We start from the raw sequence: 22966 nt of genomic DNA, 5'->3' as shown, positions 1-22966 counted from the left end.
TTTTATTTCTCCTTTTTCATGTTCGAATTGAGGGATTTCTACTATTCCATCCTCCTGATTTTTCATTCATTCTTTTGTATTATCTACTTTGCTATTGATGATCTTTAGTATATTTTAAATTTCAGTTATTGTATTCTTTGTTTCTGATTGGTTCTTTCTTATATTTTCTAAGTCTTTGTTGAAGTTCTCACTGAGGTTCTGCAATCTTTCCTAAGTTCAGTGAACATCCTCATGATGATTTCTTTGAACACTTTATCAGGTGAATAACTCATCTCTGTTTTATTTAAGTTTTTCTAGGGTTTTATTTTGTTCTTTCATCTGGGACATATTCCTGCCTCCTCATTTTGTTTGACTTTTGTTTCTGTGAATTAATCAAAAGACATACCTCTCTTTTTCTTTAAGGAGTGGCCTCATGTGGGAACATCTCTTGTGTAGACTACTTTCACCTGGCCCCTTTCACAAGTCAGCTGGAGCTATATTTGACCTAGGTCAGAAAAGTCACTGGGGAATGCTAAACCCAAGGGCACCTTGGTAAGGTGACTAGAGCTGCCGCAGAGCATGGTTAGGTATAGTTCCTGGGTCAAGGCTGCCTTGGCAAGTGGCTGGAGCTGGAACAAGCATGGGTTACAGGGAGTCATAGGAGCAGTGGTGCTTATCAGCACCTCTAACCCTGGAGAGGGCTCCAGCTATTTCCTGTCATTTTGGCTGGTGGCTCAGATGGTAAAGAATCCACCTGCAATAAAGGAGACTCAGGTTCAATCCCTGGATCAGGAAGATCCCCTGGAGAAGGGAATGGCTACCCACTCCAGTATTCTTGCCTGGAGAATTCCATGAACAGAGGAGCCTGGTGGGCTACATTCCATGGGGTCACTAAGAGTCAGACATGATTGAGATATTAACACTTTGACTTTTCACTAGGGTTAGCAAATGGGTTTCCTTCTTGTATGGTCTAGGAGGCCTTTAAACTATTTTCACTGTGTCCCAGGGAGGATAAGTTTGCACTCGGACCCTTCAGCAATATTGCTTCCTACTGAAGATTGCTGTGATAGGGGTGGGATTCTCGTGTATGCCATGTCTCCATCTCTCTTATCTATATCTATGTGGTCTGCCTATGTGCAGTAGTTATTCAATCCGTCCTGAAGTATTCTTCAAGAGGAATTGTTATATATGTAGGTATATATTTGGTGTGTCCCTGGGAGGATGTGAGCTCAAGATCTTCCTACACTGCTACCCCCTCTCTCTAGGGAATATTTAAAACATTACTTTAAGAGTAGTAAGGGTTAGAGAAGAAGGCAAGCAAAGGGATGCATAGACATTGTAAGCAGACAGGTCTGTGTTTGAACCTGATGCTGTCATTTACCAGCTACGTGACTTTGCAGAATATCACTGAATCTCTCCAAATCTTAGGTTTTTTCCACATAAAATGGGAAAAAATAATAGAACTTGAATTGAAAAGTGAGATTAATATATGTGTATCTTGCCATAGGGCCTGACACTTAGCAAGTACTTTATAAATAATTGATATTCTTATTAAAGCTGTTGTTATTATTACTAAGCATTCTTAAGAAGAAGAGTCATAGACTCTCAGAGACCCTTTGCTTTTTTCTTCAACTCACTTTAAACTTTAATCTGCTAGGAAGATTCACCTTCCATCTCTTAGTTATAGGTAAAGCCCTCATAGTCCTTACCCCTCTCCTGGATCCCTGGTTCTGGGATCCAGAAGTCTTAGGAACTGACTCTGTGGTTTATTCTTCAACAAAACATCTTTGTTTTCCCCAAAGATAACCCTTAGGGTCTTAACTTTAAAATTATTTTATTATTGATACTAGGAAGAGTAGATAACAAAAAAATAGAAACAAAAGCCATGGGAGAAGGGCCACCCTTTTGAGGTGCCTGCACTATTCTCATAGCCATGATCTGAAATCTGTAGATGCCACGTTGAGATAAGACATAATAGTATTTGTGAAATGGCTTGCATGGACAGTGCTTTGCATGTGGCAAATGCTCAATAAATGGTGTTTCCCCTCCTCTGGTCATGATTTCCCCCAAATCTGAAGTTACTTGAGGGTGATTCTAATTTTCCAACCACACTCACAAGCCTCTCTGTATGGAGATTTTGTTCTAGGGGTGTGATGGGGTGTTATAGCCTTTTGTTTCCTAGATAAGATTCAGTTTTCTTCATGATTCTTGTCACTATCTATTTGTGGGAGAAAACTAAAAATTTCCTTCTCTCCTCCCTTTCTCCCCTTCTTCCTGTCTCCCATCATTTTTCTTTATCATTTTCTCTTACTATTGATATTTTATTGAGTTCTGTCTTTTCTTTTTTCCCCTTTCTACCTTCCCACCTTCTTTCTTTCCTTCATTTCTTCCTTTCTCCTCTTTCTTTTTTTCTTCTTCCCTCTAATTATTTCCATCTTTCCTCCTGGCCTCCATCTTATGATCCCTCCCTCCTTTTCTTATTTCTCAATTTCTTTTTATTGCTATTTTAATTTCTCTTTCTTCTTTCCCCACCTTTTTTTCTGTTTCCTTTCCTTTCCTCTCTTTCTCATTCCTCCTTTCTTTTTCTTTTTTCAATATCTAACATGGTAAGATTTTGAAATAATAACCAAGGAAAGACAAAAATCAGATCATGTTTTGTCATAAAGAATCTCATATCCCCAGAGGAAGGCAGATGACTCAAATGGATTTAAAGGGGAAGAAGGGCAGGATCTAAGGTAAAGCACCTTGCAGGTATCACTAGACCCCGACCTGCTCAGACTTTTTCCACTCCTTGTCTCGAAGCTTTGACCGCTGAATTTTCCCTGTGTTGGTCTTGGGCAGATCTAAGACGAACTCTATCTGTTGAGAAAAGATCAGTCCAAAGTGGGTTATTTGTGACCCCAATGGGTTGGATTTTTCAGAGGAATTGCTATAGAGTGAGAGGAAACTCTTGAGGCCAAAGGCTCCAGGTGAGTGAGGACAGATCCTGCTAAGTCCCTTGGGAAACCCCTTGTGTGATACAAATCTTCAGAAAATGTTCTGGGATGAGGACAAGAGATTAAACATAAAGATTAGTTAGCTGGTCTCTGACATTCTCTAGAAGAGTGAAGATGCAGCATGATGAATGCAACACGACACAGTAAACAGCCATCTGAGTTTTTACCTCAGACTCTCTGGGCTCCAGCCTTTCCTTTACCATGTGCCTGGCTTTGGTCAGGTCACTTAGTTTTTCTGAGACTCAGTATTCCCACTGAGCAGACTGAAGGATAACAACTTTGTTGAGTTGTTGTGATAAAAAAGTGCAATTACATAGACTAAATTCTTGCATGAGGTTATAGGGGAAGAAAATTTGCCAGCTCAAAATGTGCCTCTTGGGCGTGAGGATTAATTTAGGCTTATTATTTTTAAGAAATAGAAGACTCAGGATGCTTTTCTTGTTCCTTACCCCATAACTGCTTAAAATGTTTAAATAGCTTGTTCCTGAGATATCTCTGCAAAGAATATGGTCTAGGGTGTGGGGAAGATTCAACAGGGCCTAGACATCAATGTCCATCTGTGACCCACTGTATCTGTACAGCTCAGAAAACATTTATTTACCAAATATTTGCTTTTCCATTTCCATTAGAATTGTCTAACACCCTTTTGAGGTTCCCTAAACCACTACTCCCAACATCATGTTTTGTCTTCAGCTGAATGTGGTATTTAAGGTGAGGGTTCTGACTCTTTTGGTGAGTTATTGAGTTTTCTTGAGTCTCTCCCAAGAATACATGACTAAATTTGTGTTTGATTTCTCCTATTAATCTGTCTCATACTGATTTAATACTTAGACCAGCAGGAAGAACCTAGAAAGGTAGAGGAAAATTTCTTCCTCTCCAACAGGGTAAACACTCAAAAATATTAGGTATGGCTATTAATGTAGAACAGATAGATAGATATCTAAGAGTTACAAGGTCTGGTTTTGAATTCCATCTCAATCATTTCCTATTTGTCTGTCCTTGAAAAAGCAAAATGGTTGTCTGAGGAGGGCTTACAAATAGCTGTGAATAGAAGAGAAGGCAAAGGAGAAAAGGAAAGACATAAGAGATAAGGCCATATGAGATAAGATGAAGATAAGAGATAGGAGATAAGAAAGCCTTCCTCAGTGATCAATGCAAAGAATAGAGGAAAACAATAGAATGGGAAAGTCGAGAGATCTCTTCAAGAAAATTAGAGATACCAAGGGAATATTTCATGCAAAGATGGGCACAAAAAAGGACAGAAATGATATGGAGCTAACAGAAGCAGAAGATATTAAGAAGAGGTGGCAAGACTACACAGGACTGTACAAAAAAGTTCTTCACAATCCAGATAATCACGATTGTATGATCACTCACCTCCTGGAATGTGAAGTCAAGTGGGCCTTTGAAGCATCACTATTAATAAAGCTAGTGGAGGTGATAGAACACCAGTTGAGCTATTTCAAATCCTAAAAGATGATGCTGTGAAGGTGCTGCACTCAATATGCCAGCAAATTTGAAAAACTCAGCAGTGGCCACAGGACTGGAAAAGGTCAGTTTTCATCCCAATGGCAATGCCAAAGAATGCTCAAGCTACTGCACAATTGCACTCATCTTACAGGCTAGTAAATAATGCTCAAAATTCTCCAAGCCAGGCTTCAACAGTACATGAACCGTGAACTTCCAGATGTTCAAGCTGGATTTAGAAAAGGCAGAGGAGCCAGAGATCAAATTGCCAACATCTGTTGGATCATCAAAAAAGCAAGAGAGTTCCAGAAAAACATCTACTTCTGCTTTATTGATTATGCCAAAGCCGTTGACTGTGTGGATTACAATAAACTGTGGAAAATTCTGAAAGAGATAGGAATACAAGACCACCTGACTTGCCTCCTGAGAAATCTGTGTGCAGGTCAGGAGGCAACAGTAGACCCGGACATGGAACAACAGACTGGTTCCAAATAGGAAAAGGAGTACATCAAGGCTGTATATTGTCACCCTGCTTATTTAACTTATATGCAGAGCACATCATGAGAAATGCCAGGCTGGGTGAACAAAAAGCTGGAATCAGGATTGCCGGGAAAAATATCAATAACCTTAGATATGTAGGCGACATCATGATAATGGCAGAAAGAAAATAAGAACTAAAGAGCCTCTTGATGAAAGTGAAAGAGGCGAGTGAAAAAGTTGGCTTAAAACTCAACATTCAAAAAACAAAGATCATGGCATCCAATCCCATCCCTTCATGGTAAATAGATGGGGAAACAATGGAAACTGTGAGAGACTTTATTTTCTTGGGCTCCAAAATCACTGGAGATGGTGACTGCAGCCATGAAATTAAAAGGTGCTTGATCCTTAGAAGAAAAGTTATGACCAACCTATACAGCATATTCAAAAGCAGAGACATTACTTTGCCAACAAAGGTCCATCTAGTCAAAGCTATGGTTTTTCCAGTAGTCATGTATGGATGTGAGAGTTGGACTATAAAGAAAACTGAGCAACGAAGAATTGATGCTTTTGAACTGTGGTGTTGGAGAAGACTCTTGAGAGTCCCTTGGACTGCAAAAAGATCAAACTATTCAACCCTAAAATAGATCATCCCTGAATATTCATTGGAAGGACTGGTGCTGAAGCTGAAACTCCAACACTTTGGCCACCTGATGCAAAGAACTGACTCACTGGAAAAGACTCTGATTCTGGGAAAGATTGAAGGCTGGAGGAGAAGGGGATGACAGAGGATGAGATCATTGGATGGCATCACCAACTCTATGGACATGAGTTTGAGCAAGTTCCAGGAGCTGATGATGGACAGGAAGCCTGGCGTGCTGCAGTTCATGGGGTCTCAAAGGGTTGGACACGACTGAGAGACTGAACTGAACTGAACTGACCTCCCACTATATGGATCAGCTTGCCAGGGCTTTGGTCTAGGAGTTGAATGGTCTTGGGTTTAATGCAAAGAATAACAAAAGGGATTGGCGTTTAGTCTCTAAGTTGTGTCTAACTGTTTTGCAACCCCATGGACTGTAGCCCACCAGGCTCCTCTGTCCATGGAATTTCCCAGGCAAGGATACTGGAGTCGCTTGCCGTTTTCTTCTCCACGTGCTCTTTCTGACCCAGGGATGAACCCATCTCTTGCATTGGCGGGTGGATTCTTTACCACTGAGCCACCAGAGAAGCCCCAACAGCAGGGATACAGATAAAGAAAAAGTATCATAGAAGCTGGTATGGGAATCTTCCATAAAGTAAGACTGACTTTGTTGAAGGAGTTTGTTAAAATCACAATGGAATAGAGCAGGAGCTGGCAAACAATAGTCTTTGGGCAAAATTCAACCTTCCTCTGTTTTTGTAAATGAAGTTTTGTTTAAACACATCCCCACCCATTCATTGACAATCGTCTCTGGCTGCTTTCATAGTATCAGGGCAGAGTTGCAATAAAGACAGTATGACCTAAAATATTTAATGTTTGGCCACTTGGATGTAGATGGGGTAGAACGAAGTCTCAGGGGAGATCAGGGTTTAACGGTAAGAGGAAAACCACTCTGCATATCATGAAGAAAGAAGCAGAAAGATATAGTTACTGGAAGGAGGGAAGAAGTGGAAAAAATCTGCTGCCCAGGGCATTCTAGATGTGAAACTCGAAAAAGGAGACATATCTATTGAATAATATAGTGTTATACTGTGTGATAGTACCACCCCACCTGATCCTCCAAGATACTGTTACAATTCAAAATTTATATTATGATTGGATTTCTAGTCTCCTTTTAAAAATACTTATGAAATGTTTACTAATGTGCTGGTCACTCTTCCAAATGCATTATGCCTTACAAATATTAATGTTAACTCATATTAACAACTGTGAAGGTGTAACGCCACTAGCCCACTTTACAGATAAGGAATTTGAGGCACAGAGTAATTGTTCAGAAATGTAATGGAGATGAATTTTGAATGGAACAGTCTGATTTCAGAGACTCGGCGTAATGCCTCACTATCAGTTTGAGGTTGAAATTCTGTGTTGTGGATTCTTTGATGTGCTACTCAGATCCCTTTGCCGGAATGAAAGACTTACTCCCCCACTGCCAAACCACCTTGGGGAGTGCAGCAGTAAAGGAGAGTTATCTCTTTCCAGGGCAGCCTGTATCCAAACCCAACCTACATGAGCATAGAGACCCTTCTCCCTGTCTTCCCCTGGGAAAAGTTGTCCTAGCTTCAGAACTCCTCATGGGGTTGGCTGAAGCCCTTATTAAGACTACATAACAGTGCGTCTCGCGGAGAAGGCGATGGCACCCCACTCTAGTACTCTTGCCTGAAAAATCCCATAGATGGAGGAGCCTGGTAGGCTGCAGTTCATGGGGTTGCTACGAGTCAGACACGACTGAGCGAATTCACTTTCATTTTTCACTTTCATGCATTGGAGAAGGAAATGGCAACCCACTCCAGTGTTCTTGCCTGGAGAATCCCAGGGATGGGGGAGCCTGGTGGGCTGCCGTCTATGGGTCACAGAGTCGGACAAGACTGAAGCGACTTAGCAGCTGCAGCAGCAACAGTGCATCTCCACATTCTGCCCTGGAGTTTGAGGATAAGTCTTTCTCTCAGGTTTGAGCTTCTACCCTCTTTGTGTTTTGAAGCTCCTCAGGTTTTATTCAGGTTCTACTTAAAGGTTTCATCCTTGCTAGTTAAGGCCTTGTTCTGTGTGTGGGTGCTGCATTGAAACTTTAGCCTGATACTAAAATCAGGCTGTCCCAGTTGGAACCGTGCTAACCTTTGGCATGATTCTCTTTGAAACCAGGACTGTTTCTCCTAGAACTGACTGGACTTGAGCCTAGGTCTTTGGGAACAGGGGTTAGTTAATCAGAATTGTGCAGACTCAGCCTTTGACCCAATCCTTTTGGAATAGAGATTGTTCTATTGGAATTGCACTGAGCTGCTTTTGATGTACCTCCTCTGGGACCAGATAATTCAGTTCGGGGACCAAACTGTTCCTCAAAACTGGCTGGCATTAGGCCTCCAGGCAATTAAGATTGCTTGAGTTGTTCCAACTGTTTGAAAATTATTCTTTCTTAGAGAAAAACCTCTGGGCAATAGAATTCCCAGTTATCTAAGTATTTCCACCTTGCCCCTCCCACACATCAAGGACCCTGGTCTAGTTTATGTTTGAAAACCACAGTCTTCATTCATGCCAATTTCTAACTATATAAATTGACTTAATCAAAGACAATTTAGAATATCAATGATTATTATGGGGAACTTTTGAAAACCCCAAACTTATTTTTCTTTAAACCAAATTGGACAAATACAGCTTTAAAATTTCCAAAACTGAATGGAACATCTCTTTCAACTGGTGTTTTAAGACTTTCAAATGTTATCAGGAGTCTCAAATTGCCTCTTGGCAAAATCTGATTTTAAAATTAACTGAAGCAAGTAAACAAAGAAAGACAAAGTCCCCTTTGAAGCCTAAGGCTCTTCTTCCTTGGCTTTTTTGTCTCAGTCTCTGGGACTGTCTTATTGCTCTAACACAGTCCCTCCTCCTCTGGCCCCACGTACAGCACCATCTTCCTCTTTCCCTTCTATGCCTCCCACACCTTCTCCATATCCTCAGTTCCTCCTTGCTAATTCTCTCACCAAACTTTCCTTTTCCCCTAAAATTCTCCCCACCCTATTTTCCTCTGAATAAATCAATATCTGCTCCTTCAAAATTAAGCCTTCTGAGGATCCAGAAGCTAAACCCTTAATTTTTTATATTCCTTGAACTAAAGCAGAACTATAAGCCATAGTCAAAGATTTTCCCAAAATAACCAAAGATCCTCACAAATTCGCTGAGTAATTTAATATAGTCACTCAAACTTAATCTGGTTTCTCCAACTTATATCAGCTCATCACTAAATGCCAAGCTCAGTATTGGATGAAAACTGTTAATAGGGAAAAGCTTGAATGATCTCTGGGTTGGGAAGATTCCCTGGAGAAGGGAGCTGCTACTCACTCCAGTATTCTGGCCTGGAGAATTCCATAGACAGTGGAGCCTGGCAGGCTAAAATCCATGGGGTTGCAAAGAGTTGGACATGACTGAGCGACTAACACTTCCAGTCCTAACTGACACAGGAGCCATACTCTCAGTGCTCAATCACACTACTATAAAGCGTCCCCTGTCTTGGAGTATTAAAAGGGATCTCTAATGAATGTCAAGAGATTATTCTCTCTGAATCCATTTCCTTTTGTTCAGGCTGGTTGAGAAATAACATACACTTTTCCCCTTAGTGCCTCTGCCCCTACCCATTTATTAGGCTGATACTTCTTAGAAAACTATCATGTCAGAATTTCTTTCTCAAAAAAGGGAACCAATAATTCTAGAATTTAACAGTAGTCATCAAAGCAGCCAACTATGTGAATGATTTATTTGCTCTGTGTCTGATGGTACTACAGCTAATTCTAGAAACACATATCATCTCTCCCTGTTGCATTGGTTCCCAACTTCCTAATGAGCAAGATCTCCACCTGATATTGGCAAAATTCACAGTGCACCTCCCATCAAGATTCTCATAGATCCTTCAAATCCTCTTCTCAGAAGTAATCAATATCTAAAAGTAAAGAAGCTCTGCAAGACATAACGTCTGAATAGAAGATTAAAAGGTTCAAAGTCACATTATCCTTGGACTGCTGCTGCTGCTAAGTCACTTCAGTCGTGTCCGACTCTGCACCACCCCATAGATGGCAGCCCACCAGGCTCCCCTGGGATTCTCAGGGGATTCCCTGAAATTCTCCAGGCAAGAACACTAGAGTGGGTTGCCATTTCCTTCTCCATATACTTGGACTAACCCTTGCATATTTCTATTTTACCAGTGGAAAAACCTGAAAGTGGAGGGCAGAGACTTGTCCAGGACCTCTGAATAATAAACAATCATTATCCCAATACTTTATTGTCCTTAACCCTCATCACTACTAATATCCATTCCCACTGGAAGCAAATTCTTCAATATTTCTTCAATATTTATGCAGTCCATTCTTTAGTATTCTAGTTGATGAAGCAAGCCAACACCTTTTGCCTTACCTGTGAATAAAAGCAATTTACCTGGACCATAATGACTCAGGGTTTTACTTAGGATTTGTCACAAATCCTGAAGGCTGATGTGGATGATATCAAGTTCTCTAGATGTTCTGCTGTTGTGGTTTAACAGTCTTGTCCAACTTTTTGTGACCCCATGGACTGCAGCATGCCAGGCTCCTCTGTCCTGCAGTATCTCCCAGAGTTTGCACAAATTCATGTCCCTTGAGTTGGTGATGCTATCTAACCATTTCATCCTCTGCCATCCCCTTCTCCTCTCGCCTTCAATCTTTTCCAGAATCAAGATCTTTTCCAATGAGTTGGCTCTTCATGTCAAATGGCCAAAGTACTGGAGCAGTCCTTCCAATGAACATTCAGTCCCTCCAATGATATCATTTAGGATTGACTGGTTTGATCTCCTTGAAGTCCAAGGGAGTCTCAAGTCTTCTCCAGAATCACAATTTGAAAGCATCAGTTCTTCACCATGCAACCTTCCTTGGGCTTCCCTTGTGGCACAGATGGTAAAGAATCTTCCTGTCATGCAGGAAACCTGGGTTTGATTCCTGGGTTAAGAAGATCCTCTGGAGAAGGGAATGGCAACCCACTCCAGTATTCTTGCCTGGAGAATTCCACAGAGGAGCCTGACTGGTTATAGTCCATGGGGTTGCAAAGAGTCAGACACGATTGAGCAACTTGCACACACATAGCCTTCTTTATGGTCCAACTCTCACATCCATACATGACTAAGGGAAAAACCATAGCTTGGACTATATGGACCTTTGTCAGTAAAGTGATGTCTCTGCTTATTAATATGCTATCTAGGTTTGTCATGGGCTTCCTGGGTAGCTCAGCTGATAAAGAATTTGCCTGCAATACAGGAGACCTTGGTTCAATTCCTGGGTTTGGAAGTTCCCCTGGAGAATGGATAGGCTACCCACTTCAGTATTCTTGGGCTTCCCTGGTGGCTCAGCTGGTGAAGAATCCACCTGCAATAAAGGAGACCCTGGTTCAATTTCTGGATTGGGAAGATCCCCTGGGGGAGGGCATAACCACCCATTCTAGTATTCTTGCCTGGTGGACAGAGGAGCCTGGCAGGCTACAGTCCATGAGGTCTCAAAGAGTTGAACACAACTGAGTGACTAAGCATAGCACAGGTTTGTCACAATTTTTCTTCCAAGGAGCAATCATCTTTTAATTTCATGGCTGCAGTCACTGTCTGCAGTGATTTTGGAGCCTAAGAAAATTAAATCTGTCACTATTTCCACTATCCCCCATCTATTTGCCATTAGGTGATGGGACTGGATGCCATGATCTTACTTTTTTGACTGTTGAGTTTTAAGCCAGCTTTTTCACACTCCTCAAGAGACTCTTTAGTTCCTCTTCCCTTTCCACCATTAGAGGGGTATCGTCTGCGTATCTTAATTTGTTGCTATTGTTCCTAGCAACCTTTATTCCAGCTTGTGATTCATCCAGCCCAGGATTTCACATGATGTATTTTGCATATAAGTTAAATAAGCTGGGTGACAATATACAGCCTTGGCATACTCCTTCCCCAGTTTTGAACCAGTCTATTGTTCCATGTCCAGTACTAACTGTTTCTGCTTGACTAGCAAACAAGTTTCTCAGGAGACAGGTGAGGTGGTCTGGTACTCCCATCTCTTTAAGAATTTTTCACAGTTTGTTGTGATCCACACAAAGTCTTTAGCATAGTCAATGAAGCAGAAGTAGTGTTTTTCTGGAACTCCCTTGTTTTCTCCATGTTCCAACAAATGTTGGCAATTTAATCTCTGGTTCTTCTGCTTTTTCTAAACCCAGATTGTACATTTGAAAGTTCTTGGTTCACGTACTGTTGAAGCCTTGTCTGAAGGTTTTTGAGCATAAACTTGCTAGGATGTGAAATGAGAGCAATCGTACAGTAGTTTAAACATTCTTTGGCATTGCGCTTCTTTGGGACTGGAATGAAAACTGAACTTTTCCAGTCCTGTGGCCACTGCTGAGTTTTCCAAATTTGTTGGCATATTGAGTGCAGCACTTTTGCAGCATCATCTTTTAGAATTTTAAATAGTTCAGCTGAAGTTCCATCACCTCCACTAGCTTTGTTTGTAGTGATGCTTCCTAAGGCCCACCCGACTTCACATTCGAGGGTGACTGGCTCTAGGTGAGTGACCACCATTGTGGTTATCTGGGTCATTATGACCTTTTTAGTATAGTTCTGTGTATTCTTGTCACCTTTTCTTAATCTCCTCTGCTGCTTCTGTTAAGTCCCTACCATTTCTGTCCTTTTTCATGGACATCCTTGCATGAAATGTTCCCTTGATCTCTCCAATTTTCTTGAAGAGATCTCTAGTCTTTCCCATTCTGTTTTCCTCTGTTTCTTTGCATTGTTCACTTAAGAAGGCTTTCTTATCTCTCCTTGTTATTCTCCCAAAGTCTGCATTCAACCTACATTTGTCTTTCCCTTCTCCCTTGCCTTTCACTTCTCTTCTTTCCTCAGCTATTTGTAAAGCCTCCTCAGACAACCACTGTGCCTTCCTGCATTTCAATTGCTTTGGGATGCTTTTGGTCACTGCCTCCTGTACAATGTAACAAGCCTCTGTCCATAGTTCTTCAGGCATTCTGTGTATGAGATCTAGTCCCCTGAATCTATTCATCACCTCCACTTAGAATCATAAGGGATTTGATTTAGGTCACACCTGAATGGCCTAAATGTTTCCTACTTTCTTCAATTTAAGCCTGAATTTTGCAATAAGGAGCTCATGATCTGAGTCACAGTCAGCTTCAGGTCTTGTTTTTTGATTGTATAGAGCTTCTCCACTTTTGGATGTAAAGAATATTATTAATCTGATTTCAGTATTGGCCATTAGGTGATATTTTTGTGCAGATTTGGCTCATGTGTTGGAAATTGGTATTTTCCATGACCAACATGTTTTCATGCTAAAACCCTGTTAACCTTTTCCCTGCTTCATTTTGTTCTCCAAGGCCATACTTGGCTGTTACTCCAGGTATCTCACAACTTCCTACTTTTGCATTCCAACCCCCTATGATGAAAAGGACATCTTTTTTGGTATCATTTCTAGAAGGTGTTGTAGGTATTCATAGAACTGTTCAACTTCAGCTTCTTTGGCATAGAGGTTGGGACATAAACTTGGTTACTGTGACGTTGAATGGTTTGCTTTGGAAATGAAAGAAGATCATTCTGTTGTTTTTTGAGACTGCACCCAAGTGCTGCATTTCGGGCTCTTCTGTTGACTATGAGTGCTACCCCATTTCTTCTAAGGGATTTTTGCCCACAGTGATAGATATAATGTTCATCTGATTTAAATTCATTCATTCCCATCTATTTTATTTCACTCATTCATAAGATGTCAATGTTCAATCTTACTGACTCCTGATTGACCATGTCCAATTTACCTTGATTCATGGACATAACATTCCAGTTTCTTATGCAATATTATCCTTTAAAGCATCAGACTTAACTTTCACCACCAGACACATCCAGAGATGAGCATCATTTCTTTTTTTTGGACCAGTCATTTCTTTCTTACTGGAGCTACTAGTAATTGCCCTCTGCTCTTCCCCAGTAGCACATTGGACACCTTCCAATCTGGGGGTGCTCATCTTCTGGTGTCATATCTTTCTGCCTTTTCATACTGTTCATGGGGTTCTCCAGGCAAGAATATTGGAGTGAGTTGCCATTTCCTCTTCCAGTGGGCCACGTTTTGTTAGAACACTTCATTATGACCCGCCCATCTTGGTGTCCCCACATGGCTCATAGCTTCATTGAGTTACATAAGCCCCTTCACCATGACATGGCTGTCATGGTCCAAAGAGTATTTCCCCAAACGATAATTTAGAAAAACTTGCTACAGAAGGCAAATAATTGGCCTCATAATAGGAAAATAAGATCAAAAATTCAAGAATTATTGGTTTGATAAATAGTGATAGCTCTGATTTGAACTAAATAACAACTCAGTCCTACCAGAGCCTCTAAAGCTCTCATAATAGCTTCCCTTTCTGGTCCTTCAATTCTATTTTAATTGAGGCTTCTATTTATTAAATTCATATGTTGGGAGGCGGTCCTGAGATGGCAGAGGAATAGGATGGAGAGACTACTTTCTTCCTGACAAATTCATCAAAAGAGCATTTGAACGCTGAGCAAATTCCACAAAACAACTTCTGAATGCTGGCAGAGGACATCAGGCACCCAGAAAGGCAGCCCATTGTCATCAAAAGGAGGTAGGACAAAATATAAAAGATAAAAAGAGAGACAGAAGGGGTAGGGATGGAGATCCGTCCCGGGAAAGGAGTCTTAAAAGAGATGTTTCCAAACACCAGGAAACACTCTTAATGGTGGCTCGGTGGGGAATCTTGGAATCTCAGAGGGCAACATAACCAGAAGGAAAAATAAATAAATAAATAATTTAAACCCACAGATTACATGCCTAACGGCAACTTCCAGCGCTTGCAGCTGCCACCAGCAAGAGGGGGCTGAACAGGGAGGTGAGGGCTGCATTGCTTAGGGTAAGTACCGGACTGGAATGCCCTGAGGGCAATCTGAGGGAACTAACGTGAGATAGCAACTCAAACTGTGGGATAGCCAGAAAGAGAAAAAAATTAAAAAAGAGAGAGAGAACTATCCTGTGAAAAGCCCTAACCTGAGGCACTGCCAGGCCCGCTCACAGAACAAAGGACTGAGCAAATACCAGAGGAGAGCTAGCAGATTGTGGACCGGCCCAACCCTGCTGGAGACAAGCAGGTGGGTGGTGGTGGGGCAGCCAGATCTGGAAAAGGGCAATCACGACCCCAGAGAGGCATACTTTACCAAACCGCAAACAGGCTCCATTGCTAACCAAGAGTTCTTGGGATTCTGAATGGTTGACATCTGCCTGGAGGGTCACAGCCAGAGATCAGCTCCCCAGAAGAGACACACGGCACACCTGAGAAGGCACACCCATTGTACACCCAGAAAACTGAGCGGCTGGGATGGGGGAGGCGATAAGACCCACTGCCCACCTGGGGGTGACTGTGCTCAGCAAGCACCTGGTCACCTGAGCTGCTCGGACCTGGGAAGGATACAAAACGCAGGCCCAACTGAATCTAAGCCTTTGGGGAGTACTCGAGAACCTGAACCTGAGTGGCTTAGACCTGGGAAATGCACACAACCCAGGGCCTGCCTCAGACAGTTTCTGGCAGAGCAACCTGGAGCCTGAGCAGTGTAGACTGGGAAAGCACACATGCCGTGAGTGGGGGCAACAGTGCAGCTGAAACACTGGGAGCACTCCCCACACACGCCAATGATATTTGTTTGCAGTGTTCCTCCCTCCCCACAGCGTGACTGAAAAAGTGAGCCTAAATAAGTGACCACCTTCACCCCCTTGTGTCAGGGTGGAAATTAAACACTGAAGAGACCAGCAAACAGAAGAAGCTAAAATAAAGAGGGAACCACTTTGGAAGTGACAGGTGCAACAGATTAAAACCCTGTAGTTAGCACTGACTACATTAGAAGGGGCCTATAGATCTTGAGACGGAGAAGGCAATGGCACCCCACTCCAGTACTCTTGCCTGGAAAATCCCACGGACGGAGGAGCCTGGTAGGCTGCAGTCCATGGGGTTGCTAAGAGTTGGACACGACTGAGCGTCTTCACTTTCACTTTTCATTTTCATGCATTGGAGAAGGAAATAGCAATCCACTCAGGTGTTCTTGCCTGGAGAATCCCAGGGACGGAGGAGCCTGGTGGGCTGCCATCTATGGGGTTGCACAGAGTTGAACATGACTGAAGTGACTTAGCAGCAGCAGCAGCAGCAGCATAAATCTTGAGAAGTATAAGCCAGATTAAGGAACTATCTGAAACTGAACTGACCCCACAATGTCCACAACAGCTCCAGAGAAATTCCTATATATATTTTTGCTACTGTCATTTTTTAAATTAAAAAAATTTTTTAATTTTTAAGTCCTCTATTACTCCTTTAATTTTCATTTTTATAATCTACCATTACCTTGCAAAAAAAAGACCCTAATTTTTAAAGAAAACTTTATATATATATATATATATATATATATATATATATATATATATTTTATAATGTTTGTGACTTTGTTTTGTTTTTTTAATATTGTATTTTTGAGAGTCTAACCTCTACTCTAGATTTTTAATCTTTGCCTTTTGGCATTTGTTATCAATTTTGTACCTTTAAGAACCCAGTCTTCAGTACCCATTTTTACTTGGGAGTGTGATTACTGGCTTGATTGCTCTCTCCATGGGTCGCCTCCACCTCCTTCCTCCCCCTTCTCTTCTCTACCCAACTCTGTGAATCTCTTTGTGTGTTCCAGAATGTGGAGAACACTTAGGGAACTGATTACTGGCTGGATCTGTCTCTCTCCTTTTGATTCCCCCTTTTTCTCCTCCTGGTCACCTCTATCTCCCTTCTCCCACTTCTCTTCTCCATGTAACTCTGAATCTCTCCAGTGTCCCTCACTGTGGAGAAACTTTTCATCATTAATCTAGATGTTTTATCATCGGTGCTGTATAGATGGAGAAGTCTTGAGGCTACTGTAAGAATAAGACTGAAATCCAGAGGCAGGAGGCTTAAGTTCAAAACCTGAGACCACCAGAGAACTTCTGACTCCAGGGAACATTAATTGATAAGAGCTCATCCAAAAGCCTCCATACTTACACTGAAACCAAGCACCATCCAACAGCCAACAAGTTCCAGAGCAAGACATACCACACAAATTCTCCAGCAACCCAGGAGCATAGACCTGAGCTTCAATATACAGGCTGCCCAAAGTCACACCAAACCCACTGACATGTCAAAACTCACTACTGGACGCTTCATTGCACTCCAGAGAGAAGAAATCCAGCTCCACCCACCAGAACACCGACACAAGCTTCCCTAACCAGGAAACCTTGACAAGCCACCTGTTCAACCCCACCCACAATGAGGAACCTCCACAATAAAGAGGAACCACAAACTGCCAGAATATGGAAAGCCCCCACCCCCAAACACAGCAATATAAACAAGATGAAAAGGCAGAGAAATACTCAGCAGGCAAAGGAACAGGATAAATGCCCACCAAACCAAACAAAAGAGGAAGAGATAGGGAATCTACCTGAAAAAGAATTCAGAATAATGGTAGTGAAAATGATCCAAAATCTTGAAAACAAAAATGGAGTTACAGATAAATAGCCTGGAGACAAGGATTGAGAAGATGCAAGAAATGTTTAACAAGGACCTAGAAGGAATAAAAAAGAGTCAATATATAATGAATAATGCAATAAATGAGATAAAAAACACTCTGGAGGGAACCAACAGTAGAATAACAGAGGCAGATAGGATAAGTGAGGTAGAAGATAGAATGGTAGAAATAAATGAGCAGAGAGGAAAAAATAAAAAAGAATTAAAAGAAATGAGGATCACCTCAGAGGCCTCTGGGACAATGTTAAATGCCTCAACATTCAAATCATAGGAGTCCCAGAAGAAGAAGACACAAAGAAAGACCATGAGAAAATACTTGAGGAGATAATAGTTGAAAACTTCCCTCAAATGGGGAAGGAAACAATCACCCAAGTCCAAGAAACCCAGAGACTCCCAAACAGGATAAACCCAAGGCAAAACACCCCAAAACACATATTAATCAAATTAACAAAGATCAAACACAAATAACAAATATTAAAAGCAGCAAGAGAAAAACAACAAATAACACACAAGGGGATTCCCATAAGGATAACAGCTGATCTTTCAATAGAATCTCTTCAGGCCAGAAGGGAATGGCAGGACATACTTAAAGTGATGAAAGATAAAAACCTACAATCCAGATTATTGTACCCATCAAGGATTTCATTCAAATATGAAGGAGAAATCAAAAGCTTTACAGACAAGCAAAATCTGAGAGACTTCAACACCATCAAACCAGCTCTCCAACAAATGCTAAAGAATCTTCTCTAGACAGGAAAGGGTATACAAACTCAAACCCAAAACAAAAAAGCAAACAGCAACGGGATCATACTTATCAGTATTACCTTAAATGTAAGTGGGTTGAATGCCCCACCTAAAAGACAAAGACTGGCTGAATGGATACAAAAACAAGACCCCTACATATGTTGCCTACAAGAGACCCACCTCGAAACAAAGGGCACATACAGACTGAAAGTGAAGGACTGGAAAAAGATATTCCACTCAAATAGAGACCAAAAAAAAGCAGGAGCAGCAATATTCATATCAGATAAAAAAATAAAGGCTGTGAAAAGAGACAAAGAAGGACACTACCTAATGATCAAAGGATGAATCCAAGAAGAAGATATAACAATTATAAATATATATACACCCAACATAGGAGCACCATGATATGTAAGGCAAATGCTTACAAGTATGAAAGGGGAAATTAACAACAACACAGTAATAGTGGGAGACTTTCATACCCCACTCACACCTTTGGATATATCAACTAAACAGAAAATTAACAAGGAAACACAAACTTTAAATGATACAATAGACCAGTTAGACCTAACTGATATCTATAGGACATTTCAGAGAAGGAAATAGCAACCCACTCCCGTATTCTTGCCTAGAGAATCCTGTGGACAGAGGAGCCTGGTAGGCTGCTGTCCATAGGGTCGCATAGAGTTGGACACAACTGAAGCGACTTAGCGTGCAAGCATGCATTGGAGAAGCAAATGGCAACCCAGTCCAGTATTCTTGCTTGGAGAATCCCAGGGATGGTGGAACTTGGTGGGCTGCTGCCTATGTGGTCACACAGTCAGACACGACTAAAGTGACTTAGCAGCAGCAGCAGCATAGGACATTTCACTCCAAAACAATAAATTTCACCTCTTTCTCAAGTGCACATGAAACCTTCTCCAGGATAGATCACATCCTGGGCCATAAATCTAGCCTTGGTAAATTCAAAAACATTGAAATCATTCCAAGCATCTTTTCTGACCACAGTGCAGTAAGAATAGATGTCAATTACAGGAGAAAAACTATTAAAAATTTCAACATATGGAGGCTGAACAACAAGCTGCTGAATAACCAACAAATCACAGAAGAAATCAAAAAAGAAATCAAAATATGCATAGAAATGAATGAAAATGAAAACACAACAACCCAAAACCTATGGGACACTGTAAAAGTGACGCTAAAGGAAAGGTTCATAGCAATACAGGCTTACCTCAAGAAACAAGAAAAAAGTCAAATAAATAACCTAACTCTACACCTAAAGCAATTAGAAAAGGAAGAAATGAAGAACCCCAGGGTTAGTTCAGTTCAGTTCATTCACTCAGTCGTGTCCAGCTCTTTGAGCTTCACGAACCACAATACTCAAGGTATCCCTGTCCATCACCAACTCCCAGAGTCCACCCAAACCCATGTCCATTGTATCAGTGATGCCATCCAAACATCTCATCCTCTGTCGTCCCTTTCTCCTCTTGCCCTCAATCTTTCCCATCAGCGGGGTCTTTTAAAATGAGTCAGCTCTCTGCATCAAGTGGCCAAAGTATTGGAGTTTCAGCTTCAACATCAGTCCCTCCAATGAACACCCAGGAATGATTTCCTTTTGGATGGACTGGTTGGATTAGTAGAAGGAAAGAAATCTTAAAATTATGGCAGAAATAAATGCAAAAGAAACAAAAGAGACCATAGCAAAAATCAACAAAGCTAAAAGCTGGTTCCTTGAGAAGATAAATAAAATTGACAAACCATTAGCCAGACTCATCAAGAAACAGAAAAGAATGAAATCAACAAAATTAGAAATGAAAATTGGGAGATCACAACAGACAACACAGAAATACATAGGATCATAAGAGACTACTATCAGCGACTATATGCCAATAAAATGCACAACTTGGAAGAAATGGACAAATTCTTAGAAAAGTACAACTTTCCAAAACTGAATGAAGAAGAAATAGAAAATCATAACAGACACATCACAAGCACAGAAATTGAAACTGTAATCAGAAATCTTCCAGCAAACAAAAGCCCAGGACCAAACAGCTTCACAGCTGAATTCCACCAAAAATTTAGAGAAGGGCTAACACCTATCCTACTCAAACTCTTCCAGGAAATTGCAGAGGAAGATAAACTTCCAAATTCAGTCTATGAGGCCACCATCACCCTAATACCAAAACCAGACAAAGATGCCACAAAAATAGAAAACTACAGGCCAATATCACTGATGAACATAGATGCAAAAATCCTTAACAAAATTCTAGCAAACAGAATCCAACAACATTTTAAAAAGATCATACATCATGTCCAAGTGGGCTTTATCCCAGGGATGCAAGGATTCTTCAATATCCACAAATCAATCAACACAGTACACCACACTAACAAATTGAAAGATAAAAACCATATGATTATCTCAGTTGATGCAGAGAAAGCCTTTGACAAAATTCAATATCCATTTATGATTAAAAAGCAACAACAACAACAACAACCCGTAAAGCAGGAATAGAAGGAACTTACCTCAACATAATAAAAGCTATATATGACAAAACCACAGCAAACATTATCCTCAATGGTGAAAAATCGAAAGCATTTCCCCTAAAGCCAGGAATAAGACAAGGGTGCCCACTCTCACTACTACTATTCAACATAGTTTTGGAAGTTTTGGCCACAGCAATCAGAGCAGAAAAAGAAATAAAAGGAATCCAGATTGGAAAAGAAGAAATAAAACTTTCACTGTTTGCAGATGACATGATCCTCTACATAGAAAACCCTAAAGACTCCACCAGAAAATTACTAGAGCTAATCAATGAATATAGTAAAGTTGCAGGATATAAAATTAACACACAGAAATCCCTTCCATTTATACACTAACAATGAGAAAACAGAGAAATTAAGGAAACAATCCCATTCACCATTGCAGTGAAAAGAATAAAATACTTAGGAATATATCTACCTAAAGAAACAAAAGACCTATATATAGAAACTATAAAACACTGGTGAAAGAAAACAGGACACAAATAGATGGAGAAATATATCATGTTCATGGATTGGAAGAATCAATATAATGAAAATGAGTATACTACCCAAAGCAATCTATAGATTCAATACAATCCCTATCAAGCTACCAGCAGTATTTTTCACAGAACTAGAAAAATAATTTCAAAATTTGTATGGAAATACAAAAAACCTTGAATAGCCAAAGCAATCTTGAGAAAGAAGAATGGAACTGGAGAAATCAACCTGCCTGACTTCAGGCTCTACTACAAAGTTACAGTCATCAAGACAGTATGGTACTGGCACAAAGACAGAAATATAGATCAATGGAACAAAGTAGAAAGCCCAGAGATAAATCCACGCACCTATGGACACCTTATCTACGACAAAGGAGGCAAGAATATACAATGGAGAAAAGACTATCTCTTTAACAAGTGGTGCTGGGAAAACTGGTCAAGCACTTGTAAAAGAATGAAACTAAAACACTTTCTAACACCATACACAAAAATAAACTCAAAATGGATTAAAGATATAAACATAAGACCAGAAACTATAAAACTCCTAGAGGAAAACATAGGCAAAACACTCTCCGACATACACCACAGCAGGATCCTCTCTGACCCACCTCCCAGAATATTGGAAGTAAAAGCAAAAATAAACAAGTGGGACCTAATTAAACTTAAAAGCTTTTGCACAACAAAGGAAACTATAAGCAACGTGAAAAGGCAGACTTCAGAATGGGAGAAAATAATAGCAAATGAAGCAACTGACAAATAATTAATCTCAAAAATATACAAGCAATTCCTGCAGCTCAATTCTAGAAAAATAAACGACCCAATCAAAAAATGGGCCAAAGAACTAAACAGACATTTCTCCAAAGAAGACATACAGATGGCTAAAAACACATGAAAAGATGCTCAACCTCACTTATTATCAGAGAAATGCAAATCAAAACCACAGTGAGGTACCATTTCATGCCAGTCAGAATGGCTGCTATCTAAAAGTATACAAACAATAAATGCTGGATAGGGTGTGGAGATCTTCTTACACTGTTGGTGGGAATGCAAACTAGTACAGCCACTATGGAGAACAGTGTGGAGATTCCTTAAAAAACTGGAAATAGAACTGTCATACGACCTAGCAATCCCACTGCTGGACATACACACAGAGGAAACCAGAATTGAAAGAGAACATGTACCCCAGTGCTCATCATAGCACTGTTTATAATAGCCAGGACATGGAAGCAACCTAGATGTCCATCAGCAGACAATGGATAAGAAAGCTGTGGTACATATACACAATGGAGTATTACTCAGCCATTAAAAAGAATACATTTGAATCAGTTCTAATGAGGTAGATGAAACTGGAGCCTATTATACAGAGTGAAGTAAGCCAGAAAGAAAAACATCAATACAGTATACTAACACATATATATGGAGTTTAGAAAGATGGTAAGAATAACCCTATATGTGAGACAGCAAAAGAGACACAGATGTATAGAACAGTCTTTTAAACTCTGTGAGAGAGGGAGAGGGTGGGATGATTTGGGAGAATGGCATTGAAACATGTATATTATCATATGTGTAATGGATCGCCAGTTCAGGTTCAATGCATGGGACAGGGTGCTCGGGGCTGGTGCACTGGGATGACCCAGAGGGATGGGATGGGGAGGGAGGTGGGAGGGGGTTTCAGGATGGGGAACACATGTACACCCATGGCTGATTCATGGCAACATATGGCAAAACCACTACAATATTGTAAAGTAATTAGCCTCCAATTGAAATGAATAAATTTATAAAAATAAATAAATCCATATGTTATCAAGTTCATAGAAACTGAGGCTCATTTGAAATGATATGTCATCATCAAATATTTGGTGACAATCTTCTACCAGACCTGGTCCAAATATCTTGGGAAAGCTTTCTTATCAGATTGTCACAACTCAGCCAATGAAAAGACACTATACTTTGAACTTTCAGTTTCTCCCCTGGATACTCTGTTTACTATAGCCTTGCCAACT

General features: G+C 40.7%; 1 protein-coding gene across 4 annotated transcripts in view; it reads right to left on the bottom strand.

Moving 5' to 3' along the window:
• Positions 1-1796: 1796 nt before the first annotated feature.
• Positions 1797-22966, bottom strand: part of LOC133238342 (acyl-coenzyme A synthetase ACSM2B, mitochondrial-like) — an 80179-nt gene continuing 59009 nt past the window's right edge. For 2 of the 4 annotated variants that reach the window (XM_061401314.1, XM_061401316.1), the window contains one exon: positions 1797-2838. In XM_061401314.1, the coding sequence (XP_061257298.1) occupies positions 2737-2838 (102 nt within the window). In that variant the 3' untranslated portion in view covers positions 1797-2736. Of the gene's footprint in view, positions 2839-8781; positions 10995-22966 lie in introns of those variants that run through there. The other 2 variants (XM_061401315.1, XM_061401313.1) reach the window with 1 other exon arrangement.

The sequence above is a fragment of the Bos javanicus genome, chromosome 25 (genome assembly GCF_032452875.1).
Source record: "Bos javanicus breed banteng chromosome 25, ARS-OSU_banteng_1.0, whole genome shotgun sequence".
NCBI classification, from domain to species: Eukaryota; Metazoa; Chordata; class Mammalia; order Artiodactyla; family Bovidae; genus Bos; species Bos javanicus.
The sequence above is the reverse complement of the archived record's forward strand: the minus strand, read 5'-3'. Positions and strand labels throughout refer to the sequence as shown.